Below are 17,754 nucleotides of genomic sequence, written 5' to 3' on the forward strand. Positions count from 1 at the left end.
TGGCGCATGCTGAAATAAAAACATAAGAGTGACTGGTTTATTAAAACACATAAAAAAACTACTGAAAAAAAAAAGTAATTAGGCTTCACTGCGCCTTTGCCTTCGATACACCACTGGCAGTGCTACTACTTGGCCTGTACTTGGGAAGCAAATAGAACTTGTAGATGGGATACACAGTGAGTAGTGTCAGGAACACCATCCAAAAATAAATAACCGGCTTGGGTGCAGGATCAGGAAACTCTCCTTGGCCAAACTTGAAAACGATTAACACTTCGGTTGCAATATTGGCGATCAACAACCAAGCCTGTGGCCCAATGCGCTTGCAATTGCTATTACACAAAGCGAAAGGAAATAAACCAATAGAGTATGAGTAATGGCATATCCTAGATTAGATATGTAATCACAGATCTCAAATACAAGACGCTACTTACGCATCGTGGAAGTACTGATAAGCCTCGCGCACACCAGGGATCCCGAACATAAAGAAGGCAAAGATTCGAATCACATTGATGATATGTGCGGGAGGAATCCACAGTAACGTCTTAAGGTAGAATGCGTTCAACTCGCAAATTAAGAACTTGAGAATGAGAGTTGTAGAAAGGAAAAGAGGTCTCTGTGAGTACGATACAAGAAAAGCACAATGTACAGACTAGCAAGAGTTCCGGGTGAGGATCCTGATTGATCTCTTTACCATAGTGAGTAGAAAGATAACAGTACAATAACTCTTAAAGTTCTTGGTGGAATTCCATTCAAACTTCGTCCAGGACTTTGGTGTGAACTGCTGCATCGTGCGCTTCATCTTTCCCTTGATGGTTGGGATATCTGACCATCCTTGCCAAGAATACTGCTTCATCTCAAAGTACTCACAGGTCTTGACACCCAAGTACATGCCCAACCAGTTGCAAAGTAAAACATCCAGAATCCACTAGCAAAAGCAAACAAACAAGGTAAAAATAGCTCTGCTTAATTAAAATGATGGGTCAGGGACAATTAGCAAGAATGAGATCGTAGAGCAGCAACAAAAAAAAACCTACATGGTCCCACCAGCACTCGTCAAAGTTGTTGAGCTGGTGCGAGAGCGAATATTCCATGACTTCGAACATGATTGACAAAATCCAACAGAAAGTGTAGTCACGTATGATCAACGCCTTACAGAACCATCCGATAGCATGAGCAAGGACAAACTCATCAAATACTTGACCCTACATTAAGAAGTAATATAATAAAGGATCCCAGATGGCGGGAAGAGACAAGAAAAGGATATATCAAAAAGATACGAGATGAATGAATTCTCCTCACATAACATTCAGAATGGAAGAAATGCTCTCTGACCAACTGAAAAGGCCATAAATCAAGATGCTAAAAAAAAAAAAAAAAAAAAAAAAAACGGGGGAAGGGGAGGGCCAATGAGGGCCTTGCACCTACCACAACGTTGTCCCAAGTCAATTCACAGGCGTCGCCATATGATTTTTCGGGCAATGGAACACCAAGAGACGGATCAAGATACTTGAAGAACATTCTCGCATCATGCTTGTTCTAGTAGGTGTAACAATGTTTAAGTCTGTTTAAGTTTGTGTTCCCTCGTTTGATCATCGACAACATAAACAAATGATGCGAGAGTGAGAGTGGGAAAGTTGTAAACTACAGATGACGAAAAATATAGAATGGTCCAGCAACTTCTTATCTTTCTAGCCTTTTTTTTTTTTTTTTTTTTTTTTTTTTTCCACTGTTTTACCTGGAAAAGTAGAAAGACGAGAAAGAGCTGATACACGACACCTAAAGCCAAGACAACTCGCCAGAGAGCAGGATGGGGTCTCAGTAGTAAACTGTCTCGGAATTGAAGCATACCGAAGACGCAAAAGGATCCAATTGCTGCTGTCACACCACTAATTTGGCAAGGATGAATCGGAAAAGAAGGGGAAGACCTCTGTCATCAGTATATTAAATGTATTAAGTAAGCACTTTATGAAAGCTTTTATGAGAAAAAGGACTCGTACAGCTTCACGTTTGCACTTGTATCATCAATATCGGGAGTCATCGCCACGTAGACAAGACCGAGCAACATGGCTCCGAGGATGGTAAGAGTTCTTGGCGTATCTATTAGTCAATAATAGCACCGTAAGGTATGTTAGATTCCCTAGTTCCTGGATCTGATATCACTGGAATTTGTTTTGCCATACTAAGTGTCCTTTTTTTTATTAGCATAATAATCATTACAGAAGAATCCTACGGCAGGGTCCTGCTCCGTATGTGTTTTTTGAAACTGAACCGAAGTGTCTTTAGTGAACCATTCAGGCTTATCGTCAAGTGAAGAGGATGCATCCGAAAGAGTAGACAATGCAGACGAACTGGATGCCTGGCGTGACTTGAGGAGAGTAGACCGAAAAGTCATCTCTGCATGAACATGGTCATGCTCTTCACTTGTGGAAGCATTCGAGAGGTGATCCTGTGAGATGGTCATTGTATAAAAACTCTCTCTCTCACACCCTTTTTTGTTGTTGTTGTTCTGCTGTTCTGCTGTTCTTCCGAATAAAAAAAAAAAAAAAAAAAAAAAAAAAAAAAAGTGGAATTGTTCTTCCTGTGAATCCAACAATTAACGAATGAGAAAAGAAATAGACGAGTGAGAAGTTGATTGAATCAATATAAAAAAAAAAAAAAAAAAAAAAAAAAAGAAGCAAAAGGACGAAATATTACTGAACAAAATAAGCATTTTTTTGATCTTCCTCCCAGGTGTCCAGTCATCTGCTTCTTCCCTGTTTCTGCTTCTGCTTCTATTTCGGCTTCTGAATCTGAATCTGAGACTGGTACCAGCAACCGTTGATTGGCGGTGATGACTCTTCTCGAACTTCCTTGGCAAGGCCACGTTGCTTGGCTTTCTTTTTTTATTATTATTATTTTCCTTTCACGGGTTGCTGTTACAAAGGATTGAACCACAGATCCGGACATTGTAAGCTTTGAATATCATGAGTCGTGCCAGTACTTCACTCGGACAATATTAATGATTTGTACAGTAATATATCTCTTACTTGGATGTATCACCAACCTGTAGTGTAATCACTACACGCCAAGATCATATTAAAGCCCTATACGATGCAAGCTGTTTCATTTCGCCACCAGAACAATAACATACTATCACAGATGGCAAATCTGGATACAATAAATATTAAATATGGTAAGAGAGACAACAAAGATAGTCCGAAAAAAAAAAAAAAAAAAAAAAAAAGATAGAGAGCCATGCTTGGCAAGATTAAACTGATTCATCAAGACCAAACCCAGATGTCAGAGGCTACCTGCTATATCAAGACTTCTACAATAGGAAAGCTTAACTGTTCACTCATTTGATTTTGCTCAGTGTCCCTTGATCCACGTTCTTATGAAAGGTCGGTCATTCTTAGAAAAAGTTCTGAATGTGGACAAGAGGATAATCAAAACAAATGGGTAGATTGGCAGAATAAAATTAATGCCCATCAAATTGAACGCGTTCATCCGGTCATTTCAACTCGGGTATTTTTTAGTAGTAACAAAAGCTACTTCACTTTTTGAAAGAAAATACCAGAAAATACCACAAAGAAATGAACCACTTCTTCTACCAGAAAAGTTCTTCCTCACCCTCCAGCAGTAACAGTCGGGATATTTTGGTCATACTTCATTATGTCATAGTTAGTGGATTTGACTGGTTATCTCTTAGATTTGCACTCTGTCACGCACTGTTTCTCGGCTCCCTTGTAGAAGTAACATTGGAGCGACCTGGAGGTAGGATCACTTTACTGTTGAAAACAATAAAAAAACGATATGGATAAAAGGTATGACAGCTCCTCTTCTCTGGCAAACAAGCAACATCGATTTCACTTCAGAGGAAGTAATGTTTCCAGCACTCTAGTACGTTTGTATGGATTGATACAGAGGACACACCGTGGGCGATTCATATCATTAGTTCTGTTGAGACATTCTTGGTGAAAGCAAGTAGGATCAAGAATTGAAGAAAGTGAAAGGATGAGTATGACTTTTGCTTCTTAAGCATGGTCTTTCCCATCCAAATCTAATATTTGCCACCAATACACATCATTTTAAATGTAAACGGGAATGTCCATGCATGCTGCTAGGAAAGGGGAAAGAAACCCAGGCCACTGTGTCTGTGCCTGCCTGAAACAGAAAAGGTGGTATACAAAAGTTTGTCGCCATTTGCCCTGGAAAGACTTCTGTTTTCTCTCAACAAAGCTCACGTGCTCTGGTGCCAAAGTGCACTGGTGCATCGGTTGCTTGGATATAACAGCACTATTCTATGATAAGCAGATGACAGACTGCACCGGCTGTTTCATGAACTATAGACAAAAGGATATGCAAACACAGACGCAACGACAGAAATTGTGCATTAAACATGGATAGTTGTGTTGTCTGACCATCTCTTTTCAACGTCTCTCTCATTCATCCTTTTCTTTTTCGTTCGTTCACCCCCTTTTGGAGGGTTCTCTTGTTGTTGGTACCCTACACATTATCTGTCAAGCGACCCGTATACCATCACTATCGATCCCCACTTTTCGCTGCTTCAACGGCTAGAACTGCCATTACCGTTTGCTTTCTGTTGTTCAGTCAGTTTGTTTTCATTAATTGTAAGTGTTTAATCAGAATTTTTAACAATACTTGACATGCCTAACCCCTTATGAATAGTAAACAAAGGAAAACTTCCCCCTGTGTTCCCCCTGTGTCATTCACGGGACCCCCGGCGGTGAAGAATAAAAAAGAAATGTTCTACGAAAATGTTGTTGAATGTTTGAATGTCTGCCAAATACAAAAAAGGCTGAGAAACGGATGACATCCTTATTCACCCCTTTATTCCAGCGTATGTTGTATTACATATGTCATGATGTCGCTGTTGAAGCTTGTTTGTTTGTTTATGTACACTACTCCGCTCAGGGACACAGACAGGGCACGCGCACGCGTGGGCGCATTTTTGGGAAAAGAAGAGAAAACAATGATTATAATATAGCCATTAACATCAAGAAGCATCTCTTTTTCCTTCTTCTTCCTTTCCCTTTTCTTTTTCTTTTCTCATTCCACTCTTCGTTTCAACGCGTTCTCATCTATTTGTACATAGTCTTTATTCGATTACCCTCTAATCAACCTTTTTAGAATCCATCTTAAGAAAACGCCTTTTTTTTTTATCCGTTGATTACACCTATTTATCAAGACAGATATACCTCTTTTATTTTTTCTTGTTGTTGTTAATCATCATCACTGACCTTTGTTTAATTCATTCTCTTCCTTATTGATGTCTTCAGCGCAGGCCAATTGAGGACAAAAACAAAAACAACAACAATAAGGAAAAAAGAAAAGCAAAGCAAAAGCACCACACTTTACAATATACCACAAAAGAGGATAGCAGGAGTCCCCGCTTTCATTTGTACAACCCACTCCCCCTTCCTTCACTCCTATTCCTTCCTCTCTCAAAAGCTGTTACAAAAGCATCAAGATATTAAACCATGTTGTCCAATGCAAGACCCATGTCGGCACTGATCTCAGTCTCGTCATTAGGCGACCTGACCATGAATGGAGATACCGAAGATGTCACAGGTAAGAAAAAAAAAGTGAACAGATAACAAGATGACAATATACATGTGTCTGCATCACCATTCGTTCTGTCAGGAAAGGAAAAATAGGGAAGACCTTGACAGTACACAAGGAAAAGCTAGTCTAACCACCAAGGACACAGAAATGAGAGAGATGAAGTGCAGTTATTTTTTATTTTTTCATCATAACCAACGCACTATACGCACAAACCATGTCTTTGTTGTTGATGGTGCTGGACAGGTTTGGTTTAGTGCCTTTTCTGTGTATTGTGAACTTTATTGAAAATAATCATTGCAGTTGGAAATGTCCCGACCGATGATCGATGTGTGATGCCATTACACCCTTATTTTGGTAAATGATTAAACGGGCGAAAGAAGACTAGTGGTCAGGTCCATACAATTTATGAACAGATGGCCCAAAACGACACTTTTCCTCCTGAAATTTCCCGGCATATGGCTTCAGTAACAGCGGTTGTGCCTAAGGGAATTCACCACGACAACAGAGACAACAACAGCAAAAGATAGGAAAGTTTTTTTGCTTACAAAGGGGCTCCTCCAATGTGGGGTGTGTGAAAGTGGATGGATCGGATGAACACATGATTTTATTACTATTCCAAACCTGTGTAGGTGATGCTTTCACAATTCAAGAAACCCAAAGTGGATTCAAAAGAAGGGATGGAAAGAGCAACTATACGATGCTGGGATACATTGCTGAACATGGCTCATTCAGATGATGACATTACTCATTCATTCGGTATATACAATTCATTACTAACACTATCTTTGCCCTTGTAAAATACTTTTACTTAGGCATGAGAGGTCGTATTCGACTGACACGCGAAGACGGGGCAAGAGGAGGCCGCTGGATGGATCAGTCTCGCAAGCAAGTGCAAGCATACGACTACCTGTGCCATATTGGAGAAGCCAAAGAGTAAGCACATTTCATCCATTATACTTTTATATATATAACAAGAAATGCCATCTAATGGACCCTAATTATTTATCGATACATCCTTATTGTAAATTAAAGGTGGATTGAGGCCTGTATTAATGAAGAGATCGACCCAATTATCACATTGGAAGAGGGTCTTCGGAATGGCGTTGCATTAGCAAAGCTGGCACGGTTCTTTGATCCATCTTCAGTAAAAAAAATCTTTGAGCATCCAGTTCTTCAGTATAAGCATTCCGATAATATCAACTGTCTCTTTAAGGCTATGCGCAACATCAAACTACCAGAGGTAACCACAACAACAGCAAATTATGATTTCTGCATTTTATGACATCTGTGCTCTCAAAATTTTTCCCTCTGACATCATTTTTTTTTTTTTTTTCAGATTTTTATTTTTGAGTTGACAGATCTATACGACAAGAAAAACATCCCCAAGGTCATCTACTGCATCCATGCACTCTCACACATGCTTGCTCAAAAGGGAATGGCTCCCAACATTAAGAATCTTGTAGGAGAACTTCAATTCACAGACGCAGAAATTCATGCAACCCGTCAGGGTTTAGATGCAGCAGGCGTATCTCTTCCTAGTTTCGGTAATGTTGGATCAGCACTAGCGAGGGAATTAAAAGGACCCGAGTTTGCAATTGCAGAAGCAATCCCTGAAGAAATAGAAGAAGAAGAACCAGAACCGGAGACTTTACTATCAAATCAGGAACTACGGGATCTTTTCTGGGCCAACAATACAGATTCAATTGTAAGGTGTCAAGCCATATGGAGGGGTGCTTTAGAGAGGAAACGATTCTTGGCACGGAGAAATATGCTTATGGAGGCCGAAGAGTTCTTTATTAAGCTTCAGGCCCAGACACGTGGTTTGCTTGTGAGGCGGAAATTCCATAACCGACTACAAGAGCTACATACGTTTGAGCCGCAAGCGATAACAGTAAGTCTTGCTTCTTTTTTTCACTCCTTTTCCAGCTCTAGGCCCTTGGGCTTAAAATTGGGGATATATAAAGAGGAAATGTGATCTAACATTCCTTTATCATAACAAACTGTAGATCCAAAAACATGTTCGTGGCTATCTACAACGCAAAAAATACCAGGGCCGTCAACAACATTTTAAGAACCATGTTGACAGCGTTATTAAGATGCAAAGTCTTTTCCGTGCCAAAGCTGCCAAAGACGCCTATCGCAGTTTGAGTAGGTTTTTTTTTCTCTTTAATTGAGATTATTGAGAAGCGTTGAGGTCTCATCTGAAAGTGCTTTTCCTTTTGTAGCTACCTTACGGATGCTGATTTCAATCTTTTTTTTTTTTTTTTTTTTTTTTTTTAAGCTTCGGGCATCAACCCCCCTATCTCGACGCTCAAGTCTTTCTTGCATCTCTTGAATGACAGCGATTTTGATTTCGAAGAAGAACTAGAACTTGAAAACTTACGTCAGCTGGTGGTTCGCCGTATTCGCGAGAACACTCAGTCAGATGCTCAATTAAACGAGTTGGATATTAAGATTGCATTGCTGGTTCAGAACCACATTACACTGGATGAAGTGATCAAGACCACAACTTCGTTGACGAAAAAGAAACAACAGCGTCGCATGTCAATGCCAGTCTCCGCTACCAGCAACCCTTATACGCTAAAGTCGTTGGACCGTGAGAGTCGTGACCGATTAGTGTTGTATCAGCAGCTCTTCTATTTACTACAGACTCAGCCCACGTACTTTAGCAGGCTGTTCTTTATGATGTCTAAGACTGGATTGTTCACAGACAGAATCAAGAAGCAGATTGAGAGCATTGTCCTCACGCTTTTCGGATATGCACAAAACTCACGAGAGGAGTACTTGTTGCTCAAGTTGTTCAAGGTAAAAAAAAAAAAAGCACATTACACACGCTTTGGCTTAACAATGCCAAGCACATCCGTGAAGCGAATGATGAATCCTAATTGAACTTTTTTTTTTTTTTTTTTTTTTTTGTAGCAATCTATCTTTGAGGAAGTAGGAGAAATTCTGAATGTCAATGACTTCATGCGTGGCAACTTTATGTTCGTGAAAATGGTCATGGTCTACGTCCGCGGAGCCAAAGAACGTCGTTACTTGCGTGATCTTCTTGGCCCCCTGGTTCGCCAAGTCCTTGAAGATGACTTTTTGGACCTCGAAAGTGATCCACTCATGGTAAAAAAAAAAAAAAAAAAAAAAAAAAAAAAAAGCTAATGTGTTGATGCTCTTAACGCTTCCTTGCCCATTAATACGTCAACCTCTGCTTCCCGAATAAAAACGTAGATCTACAAAGCCAGTATCAACAATGAAGAATTGCGCACGGGTCGACCTTCAGAGCGTCCACTCCATATTGATCACACCGAGGCATTGGCTGACCCAGAGACCCGCACAACATTCATTCATCATTTGCAAGAATTACGCCTGCGCACTGAGATGTTTTTGAATGCAATTCTGGAAAGCTTACCAAGGATGCCTTATGGTATCCGTTACATTGCCAAGGAGGTTGGAAACGCTCTTCGCTTAAAATTCCCTGAGGAACCTGAGGAAAACATCATGAAGGCTGTCGGCAATTTGATCTACTACCGATACCTCAACCCTGCGATTGTGTACGTTTGACTACTTTTTGAAAAAGAGGAAAAACGTATGCCATGAATGAAAAGACATTCTAAGCGTATCTCGCTTTCTTAATTTCTCATTTGCACTTTTTTTTTTTTTTTTTTTTTTTTTTTTTTCTCTCTCGCCATGTTATAGTGCGCCAGAAGGTTTTGATGTCATTGAGGGAGTTGTCAATCCTATGCAACGTAAGAATTTGGCCGAAATCTCCAAGATGCTCAACCAGATTTCAGTCGGAAAGTTATTCTCGGACGACAATGTGTACCTCAAGCCTCTAAACGAGTATGTAGGCTATGCAGGAGCACGTTTCGCCACATACTTTAAGAATGGTAAGGCTTACAAGCAGGAAAGAATCACCTAACGGAGGATTAGAAAACCCGAATGCTCCTTGCTTTCTTACTGACCCTTTCAATTATTTTATTTTGTTTTTATGCTTCTCCCAATAGTTGTGGAAGTCGAGGAGCCTGAGATGCAATTCCAGATTAACGAGTATGTTGATCAGGTGAACACAATCCGTCCCACTGTCTATATCTCGCCCTATGAAATCTTCAACATGCATGCTATGCTTATCGATAAGATTGATTTCCTTGCACCAGAGATGGAGGACCCTCTTCGTGTCATTCTTTCAGAGCTTGGTAATCCTCCAGCTGGTTATGAGGAACATTCTCAGGGTCATGGTGAAGTCTGTTTAACGTTGCAGAATCGGTTTACAGCCAATTTGGATGACCCTGATATGGATCTGAAACATTTGTTTGTGGAGACCAAGCGTTATATCCTGGCCATCATTCGCATTCAGTCTGGTCAGAACTTGATGGAAATTTTAGAGCGTCGTGTGACAATTCATGAGGAGCAAGCTTGGGAGGAACTGAAAGCCACAGAACTGAACCGTCAACAACATCATCAACGGAGAATAGAAAACGTGTCGGAGTCTTCGTTAAATGACCATTTCCGTGCTGCAGCGAATAATATGATGGCGGACATGAATGCGATGAGATTCATTGAGTTGAAGCAGCATGCAATTGACGGTATCTTGCAGCTCGAGTCAACGGGCAAGGTGACACGAAAGAATGGGTACCAGGATATGATCAATGCAATTGCACTTGATATCCGAACTAAGCACCGTCGTCGTCTCCAGCGTGCAGCAGAATTGAACCAGGTGAAGCAGACGTTGAGCAACTTGAATGAGAAGAGACAATACTTGGAGAGTCAGATTAAGTCGTACCATGATTATGTCGAGTCATGTATGAACAATATTACGACCAAGAAGGGCAAGAAGCAACGCTATGTGATGCCCTTCACGAAGCAATATTTCCATATCCGCAACTTGCAGCGACATGGCAAGGTGCCTCAGTTTGGATCGTTCAAGTACACGGCTCAAAAGTTGTTTGAGAAGGGAGTGTTAATTAAGCTTGAAGGAGTGTCTCCTAAGCAGTACTCACAGATTTCGTTGACAATTTCATGTGACGAACCAGGATTGTTCCAGATTGAGGCCGAGACCTCGATTCTGATGATGAAGATGCCAGTGACGAGTATGGAGTTGAGGTTAGAAGATCTATTGCAATGCCAGTTCAACAACATCCAGATCATGAGTCTGTTTGATGATATGGCAAAGGTCAATGTGAATCTTTTGCTTTTCTTGGTTAACAAAAAGTAAGTTTTTGGTGCTCTTTTTCTCTTTCTCTCTGTGTGCTTGTGTGTGTATGTGGCCATCAAGCCCATCAGTTTATGCAACTTTACTAACGTATGATTGGACAATTGTTATTGTTACAGGTTCTACATCTAGACATACACACGCGGTCCATATTCACACACAGCAGGAAGATGACAGGTGTAATAGACGTGCCGCTGCATTTCTCCCCTTTCCTCGCCTCACCCCTAATGTTAATAATCATTGTGACCAAATAAATTTTTTTTATCTATTCACCACACGCGTCCAAATCTTTGACACGTCACAGGAGACGAATTTTTTTTTTTTTTTTTGCATCTCTTTCCTTCCCTTTTTTGTTTTCTTTTTTTTTTTTTTGCTCCCATTGCCATTTGACCTTGGCCTTCATTGGCCAAGGCACTGGTTTTTGTAATGTCGACCTTCTGATGCGTCGGGTTTATACATTTACTTTTCCAGGATAAAAAAAAAAAAAAAAAAAAAAAAGTAAGAACATTGAATTCAATTATGAACATGTACAGAAAAAAACTTGGAATGAATGCTGACTCGACAATATCTTTGATGCAGTTAGATGCTCCGCTCGAGTTTTCTTGAGCGTTAACATGAAGTTGGTGGGAGTGTCTTCAGGGAGCACAGCTGGTATTACCACTATGTGCTCCACCTACAAAGTAAGAACAATTGATGATACTGGATGGTTCTGCCGTTTTTTTTTCCTTTTTCCTTTTTTCCTTTTATAATGATACTTACTACCCGGATGCTGTCTTTGTTTTAATAACATCAATTAGAATAAAAAACGAGATTCAAAAGAGACACGGGTATGGATCTGTTATCCTTGATTCATCAATTTTGCATAATTGACTCGTCCTATTAACTTTTCTTTTTTCTTTTTTCTTCCAACAGCTACAGAAACGGTCTTTCGATCCGTTTCTTAGCCGGCGGCGGGCGGGGAGAGGGAAGTGAATCGGAGATTGTTGGATGGAAACCAATTTCATCCAAAATCCAAGAAATCAGCCAGTCCCCGCATAGGGGTTGGTTAATCGGGCGGCGCCCCCCCTCCCCCTTATTATACCCTGCTGTGTCTTGTAATCAGTTTTTTTTTTTTTTTCTTTTATTGCGCTGGAGCGCCGGATGATGGCTTAATTTTAATCAACATACCTGCCTCATTCGGAGTGAACTCCATGTACATTAATAAAATAGATTTTTTTTAAAAAAAAAAAAAAAAAAAAAAAAAAAAGAGTATCGCGTATGATGTCGAGAAAGAAAAATGGAATAACTCATTCACTAATATTCAAAGGAACTGTTTAGTAAAAAACATTACAGAATACAGAGCGAGTAGTTGGATAAAAGAAAGAGGACTACAAGAGAAGAATGAATTCCCCCCTGATTCCCCCTGTCCGTTCAACAGCTCTGATTGGATGTGTGAAATAATTGCTAAGGATCTGATCTTTGTGTTCAAACTGCAGTGTTCATGCAGCTCCAACTATTGTTCCAATTGTTCTGGGACGATCTTGATTAATAACCACATGCTTTCTCCCTCTATCCCTGTACCCACCTGCTCCAATCTTTTCTAAACATCAGGAGGCGAGATATCTCTTTGGACGGAGGATATTCCATGGATTCTTTCAGTCTGAATCACAGATCCACTCATAAATCTTTGGGAGAGATGGGCTCAGAACCCGTTATTTTTGTCGGAGTACCTAGTCTGGTCACTTCGTTCGAAATAATTTTTAAATACATCCGCGGAAACTGTTATCCATATTCTCTCCTTCAATAGAGCGCCTATCCCAAACCTGTTCTTCCTACCGCACCTGTTATGACCACACAATCGTCGTGTAGACTTGTTGATCTTTTTGAATCTCATTTCTGACGACATGCTCCCGATTGTTGGTTTGCTACTCTTTTGTACTCCTGTTGCCATTTGAGTGTTATGTGTAGAATTTTATTACAGACATGCTTTTTTCATTCAATAGCCTGCCTGATACATCTAGGCAATCCTCCTACTACTCATCCTTTTGATAGCCATATCGTGGAAAAATTATTCATCATCATATCATTTGTATATGCATCATGCCCCATGGGGCTATTGGGGTGTTTTTTTTTTTTTTTTTTTTTTTTTTTTTTTGGAAAAAATGCTAATAGTATTTTGTTTAGCCAGTACGACCACCTCGGTTACCCCACCCTTTAGGATTATCGTCTTTAAAATCGTCCCAGGCTCTAGCCTTTAACGTCTCTGCTTCTAGACCTGCTTCGTCATTATCATCAACTTCCTTCTTCGTTGGCTCTTCAGTTCCTCCAGACAAAATGTTACCACGCTCCATCTCTTGATCCAGATATTGCTCAATGGTCATAGTCGGCAAACTATGGCCTGGCCGGAAGACACCTCTCATCATTTCAGTTTTCTTGCTGGTAATCACAAATGGTCTCAAGGGTCGCCCTTGAGGGTCCATTAATGGTCCTGTAGCATTCCTAATTCGACTGTCCACTCGTGTACCATCTTCGCCCCCATTTTCATTACTACTACCCTGTGCCGCTCTATGATCATTGGATCCTTGCGCTGCTTTCCGTGCTTGCATTTCTTTAAGCATTGGTAACTCTTCTTGAATCCCTACTAATTGCTCCATACTTTGGAAGATTGAGTATTGTAAATGCAACAAAACAAAATCACGGTATTGATCTTCCAACTCTGGGCTTAATTCGCCCTCATATCCACTGCTGGTAGTCCCTAACGCCTTGTGGAATTCCTTATGATATACCAAACAATATATAAATATAATATATAAAATTGAATAAAATCAGAGTGTCAGAACTTTGTCTAGTAAGGCTGAGTTATCATTGTCTGAGATTGGTGTTTTTTTTTTTTTTTTTTAAAAAAAAAAAAATAAAAAAAAAAAAAAAAGCGTTACTTCGATCCGATTCCTCATTTCCTTTTCACGTTTGAATCGTGCAATCTTTTCGCCTCGTCGGGTAGCTGCATCCCGAGGGGTATTTGCTGTGAGTTGTTCCAGGTATTTCTTATCCTGAGCAGTCAGAATCTCGTGTGTCTCGCATTGAAGAAGAAAATGATCAAAATGGTCCTATAAAATGAAAAAGGAAGCTCAGTAAAGGAAAATCAAGGTCGTTTCCTCTCTATCAATGCTACAGCAATAAATGAGATCGCTATAGGCGCCTGTTGACGCGCTTTTTCGTGCAAAAAAAATAAATAAATAAATGCGGAATCAATTTTTTTTTTATTCTACCTTAGAGGTGTTCAGAGCAGAAAGGCGATCCTGACTAACGCGCTTGAGAAACAATTCGCCAAGATAATATTTAGTCAAAAGGAATCTAAACCAAAGAAAAAAAGAAAAAAAAAGTCAGATCTCAAGCAAAAGGTTTTCATTCTTAACTATCCACCCCACAACTGTGTGTTACCTAAGATCCTTAGTGCTGATATCCTCCATAAACTCGTTCTCGCTAAACAGGCTCAATTGCTGCACCATCGCCTCAGCCCTTTCGAAACCTTTGATAGACTCATTGACTTTTGACTAATTTAGAAGAAAAAAAATACAAAAGAAAGAGTTTGTAAATGTATGTATGCATAAAGAGATAAAGTCCTTTTGTTTGTTTCAAAAGTCAACCTTGGGCTCCCAAAAGTGGAGTATCCGTGTGTTATTAATACATATACAATATATACAATTGCATTGTTTCTCCTTCTTCCAAGGTTGTCTAAAAACAAAGGTTTTAGCTGTTTTACCTGATATTCCTCCGAAGTTGAAGAGAGAGTAGTTTTCTGCAGGTCTAGATAGAGGGTCTCTGCTTTTTGGAAGACCTGGGCAAGAGATGCGTCATTTTCAGCCATGGAAAGGGCAGTTGACTGAGGAAAAGCGGAAGAATTAAATGTTGAATGGTAAATAAAGAAAAGGTTTTCTACGAATGCCAATTACACATGCTCAATTGCCTCTCATTTAATGCAAGTGAGAATTGCCATTCACACTGTGGCTTACACGTGTAAATCGTGTCATACAAGGAATTATTTTTTTTTCTCGGAGAGACTTTAGGTACTCTTTAGAAAAAGCATAGTCTAGTCGAACTTTTTTTTTCTTCTTCACTCTTCAACACGCATTCGTCTAGGCTTTCGGCTTCCGGGCAAGGACATAAATATCACACGTCCTCCCCCATTGCATAATTTACAAAGCAATGGCATTTCAAGCTCATCGAGTGATCTCTGGACGTGGACTGATCAGATCCGAGTGTAGTCGAGGCAGAGTCCACACGCATTATTTCACACGAACCTATATCCATACAACTGGCAGCCGGCTGCAAAATAGGCACCCTATTGCCATTTTCCACTCTATCCCTTCAACTACTTCTAATCATCAAATATCTCTTAAGAGATCCCGCATTATCATTACTCGCACATCATCCTCGGCACCCGTACGCTCTGCAGCTGCTCTTCCAACAGGGGCTCAAAATATTTTCACAAAACATGATCAGGACCAGGATTTTAAAGAAGGCTTCTTTACAAGCCAATCCATAGCTTCATTATCATCAATTCCATTGTCACCATCAACATCAACAGCAATAGTAGCAGCATCAATACCCTCATCTACATCTACAAGCGCTTCCACGAATCTTGCTCCCGAGGGGTTCCAAGATTATGATATTCGATGGAAGGAGATCAAAAAACCAACTTTGACAGGATTAGTTCCTATATACATGGATCTGGCCAAGGCACGTCTCGGAGCCTTGGTAACACTGACGACGATGGCAGGATATGCCATGACACCAACTGCTGCTAGCTTACCCACCCTGTTCTCCTTGACAGTCGGAACAGCACTCTGTATTACCTCCGCTAACGCCTATAATCAATTTGTGGAACCACCCTATGATGCTCAAATGTCCAGGACAAGGAACAGGATTTTGGTCCGCAAGGCAGTCTCACCTTTACATGCATGGTCTTTTGCCACGGTTACGGGAATTGGAGGTGTCAGTCTATTGGCTACGGCTGTTAACCCATTGACGGCTGCTTTGGGAGCTGCCAACTTATTTCTTTATGCATCTGTTTATACGCCTATGAAGCGCATGTCCATTGCTAATACGTGGGTGGGAGCCATTGTAGGGGCTATCCCTCCAATGATGGGTTGGGCTGCGTGTACGAATTCACTAGACCCAGAGGCTTGGCTTTTAGGAGGATTACTCTATGCATGGCAATTCCCACACTTTAATTCGTTGGCCTGGAATTTGAGGGCAGATTACTCCAAGGCGGGATATCGTATGATGGCAGTGACGGATCCAAAACTGAATGCTCGTGTTAGTCTTCGGTATACATTAGCGTTGGTTCCTTTGGTGACCTTGGCACCCTATCTAGATATGACGACTTGGTGGTTTGCGATTGATGGTAACATTGTGAATGCGGTCATATTGGCAGGTGCAACCAACTTTTGGCGCAAGAGAGATGACAAAAGTGCTCGGCAGTTGTTCTTTGGAAGTTTGATTTATCTACCAATAATTTTAGCATTGATGATGATTCATAAGAAGGGGCACCAGAGTATTGAGGCTGAACCTGTGTTACCCTCACAGCACGCTTTAGAGGACGATGATGATGAGTATGAATATGTGGATGAGGATGAGGATGATGGGGAGGAAGAAGAAGAAGCACAGCTTAGTAGTTCAAAAGTCAACACAGCCAATAGAACATAGTCCTCATCAAAGTAATGAACTTTTTTGCATTGACACCTTGGTTATCCTTGTTTCTTTTTTGAAATTAACGTTGGACAAGCTTTTTTTTTTTTTTTTTTTTTTTTTTTCTTTTATCCTTCAGTTGTCCATACATACCATGGTAGAGCATCAACTGCAACAAAGAACAGCATCGTACCTGAGACAGAATCAGAAATGGCATTCATTTTAATGTTGCTAACATGCTACAACATCCTTTTTTTTTTTTTTTTTTTTTTTTTTTTTGAATCCTTTCTGCCTACAAGCCTATTCTTGCTCTTCAGATCAAAGCCGAGCTCGAGAACATCACCGAGCTGATTCCTGCTGATGCAGATCACACCTGGCACTTCAAGGTGCAATGTACCAAGTGTCGCGAGATTGACCCTAACGTCATTACCATGAACGCCATTGTAAGAAAAACACATTCATGTGCTATATATTAAACATTAATTAATACAAAGAGAGGATACAGCCTGATACTTTTGTTTCGCGGCATTTTTTTTTTTTTTTTTTTTAACTTCAAATAATAGGAGAGAGCCGAAATGGGATCTGGACGCGGTGAAGCCAACTTGGTAATGAAGTGCAAGTTCTGCAAATGTGAAATTTCAGCTGGTAAGGATCTTATAAATCTGTGAGAGGAAAAGGTCTTTGCAACAGCATTGAAGCCATTGATGTCTTTTTTTTTTTTTTTTGACTAATAATATCTTTTTACATTAATGGATGTGTACGATAACGATAGACTTTGTATCCAAGCCTGTTCCTTATTTGATTGAGAACAACGACAAATTTGCGACAATTGCTACGATTGAATGCCGAGGATTGGAACTTGTTGGATTTGAACCTAGATCAGGATGGACAGCCAAGGGTGCAGAGTCTGGCACTGTCTTTGAGGACATTGATCTTACAGATGGCGACTGGGCTGATTATGATGAAAAGGTAAGCAAATACGTTTTTTTATTTTCTTACCTCCACCTTCTTTAAATGATCTAATTCTTTTTTTTTATTATTATTATTGCTATTCAGAGTCAAATGCCTGTTGGAATCTCCAATATCGAATCCAAGTTTATCAAGACCAAGTAAAAGAGAAGACTACAAGTGAGGGAAGCAAAACTAGGGTCGATAACAGACAACAGAATCTGTTGTTCATTAATAATAAAAGAAATCTCCCATCTCTTTCAAAGGCTATTGCAATAAGAATGACCATAAACTTCGATTACTCGCCATGATCTACTTAGTCCCTATCAATTTACTTATCCAGGTTTGGTTCATTGTGGTAAAAATGT

General features: G+C 40.1%; 5 protein-coding genes across 5 annotated transcripts; 3 read left to right on the forward strand and 2 right to left on the reverse strand.

The window, feature by feature from the left end:
• Positions 1-30: 30 nt before the first annotated feature.
• BCR41DRAFT_352455 (phosphatidyl serine synthase-domain-containing protein) lies at positions 31-2,527 on the reverse strand. The gene is made up of 8 exons (XM_022023953.1): positions 2,218-2,527; positions 1,998-2,097; positions 1,736-1,886; positions 1,426-1,536; positions 1,035-1,202; positions 692-925; positions 432-577; positions 31-329 (listed from the first exon to the last, which is right to left on the reverse strand). Exons 1-8 carry the CDS (start codon positions 2,459-2,461, stop codon positions 86-88), a joined length of 1,398 nt encoding a protein of 465 aa, XP_021881798.1. The 5' UTR covers positions 2,462-2,527; the 3' UTR covers positions 31-85.
• A 2,510-nt stretch (positions 2,528-5,037) lies between these two features.
• BCR41DRAFT_352456 (hypothetical protein) lies at positions 5,038-11,042 on the forward strand. The gene is made up of 11 exons (XM_022023954.1): positions 5,038-5,571; positions 6,378-6,498; positions 6,598-6,805; positions 6,902-7,456; positions 7,572-7,713; positions 7,847-8,370; positions 8,485-8,679; positions 8,788-9,110; positions 9,256-9,446; positions 9,564-10,767; positions 10,888-11,042. The coding sequence occupies exons 1-11, from the start codon at positions 5,481-5,483 to the stop codon at positions 10,898-10,900; spliced, it is 3,567 nt and encodes a 1,188-aa protein (XP_021881799.1). The 5' UTR covers positions 5,038-5,480; the 3' UTR covers positions 10,901-11,042.
• A 1,869-nt stretch (positions 11,043-12,911) lies between these two features.
• Positions 12,912-14,682, reverse strand: BCR41DRAFT_321843 (TAP42-like protein). Its single transcript, XM_022021451.1, has 5 exons — positions 14,511-14,682; positions 14,189-14,301; positions 14,017-14,101; positions 13,684-13,854; positions 12,912-13,521 (listed from the first exon to the last, which is right to left on the reverse strand). The coding sequence occupies exons 1-5, from the start codon at positions 14,613-14,615 to the stop codon at positions 12,928-12,930; spliced, it is 1,068 nt and encodes a 355-aa protein (XP_021881800.1). The 5' UTR covers positions 14,616-14,682; the 3' UTR covers positions 12,912-12,927.
• Positions 14,683-14,826: 144 nt separating this feature from the next.
• On the forward strand, positions 14,827-16,489 carry BCR41DRAFT_352460 (UbiA prenyltransferase family-domain-containing protein). Its single transcript, XM_022023955.1, has one exon. The coding sequence runs from the start codon at positions 14,954-14,956 to the stop codon at positions 16,454-16,456; it is 1,503 nt and encodes a 500-aa protein (XP_021881801.1). The 5' UTR covers positions 14,827-14,953; the 3' UTR covers positions 16,457-16,489.
• Positions 16,490-16,571: 82 nt separating this feature from the next.
• On the forward strand, positions 16,572-17,652 carry BCR41DRAFT_352462 (hypothetical protein). Its single transcript, XM_022023956.1, has 5 exons — positions 16,572-16,595; positions 16,738-16,881; positions 17,002-17,083; positions 17,211-17,407; positions 17,495-17,652. The coding sequence occupies exons 1-5, from the start codon at positions 16,593-16,595 to the stop codon at positions 17,549-17,551; spliced, it is 483 nt and encodes a 160-aa protein (XP_021881802.1). The 5' UTR covers positions 16,572-16,592; the 3' UTR covers positions 17,552-17,652.
• The last annotated feature ends 102 nt before the right edge of the window (positions 17,653-17,754 follow it).

Source organism: Lobosporangium transversale, assembly GCF_002105155.1.
Source record: "Lobosporangium transversale strain NRRL 3116 chromosome Unknown BCR41scaffold_16, whole genome shotgun sequence".
Taxonomy (NCBI): domain Eukaryota; kingdom Fungi; phylum Mortierellomycota; class Mortierellomycetes; order Mortierellales; family Mortierellaceae; genus Lobosporangium; species Lobosporangium transversale.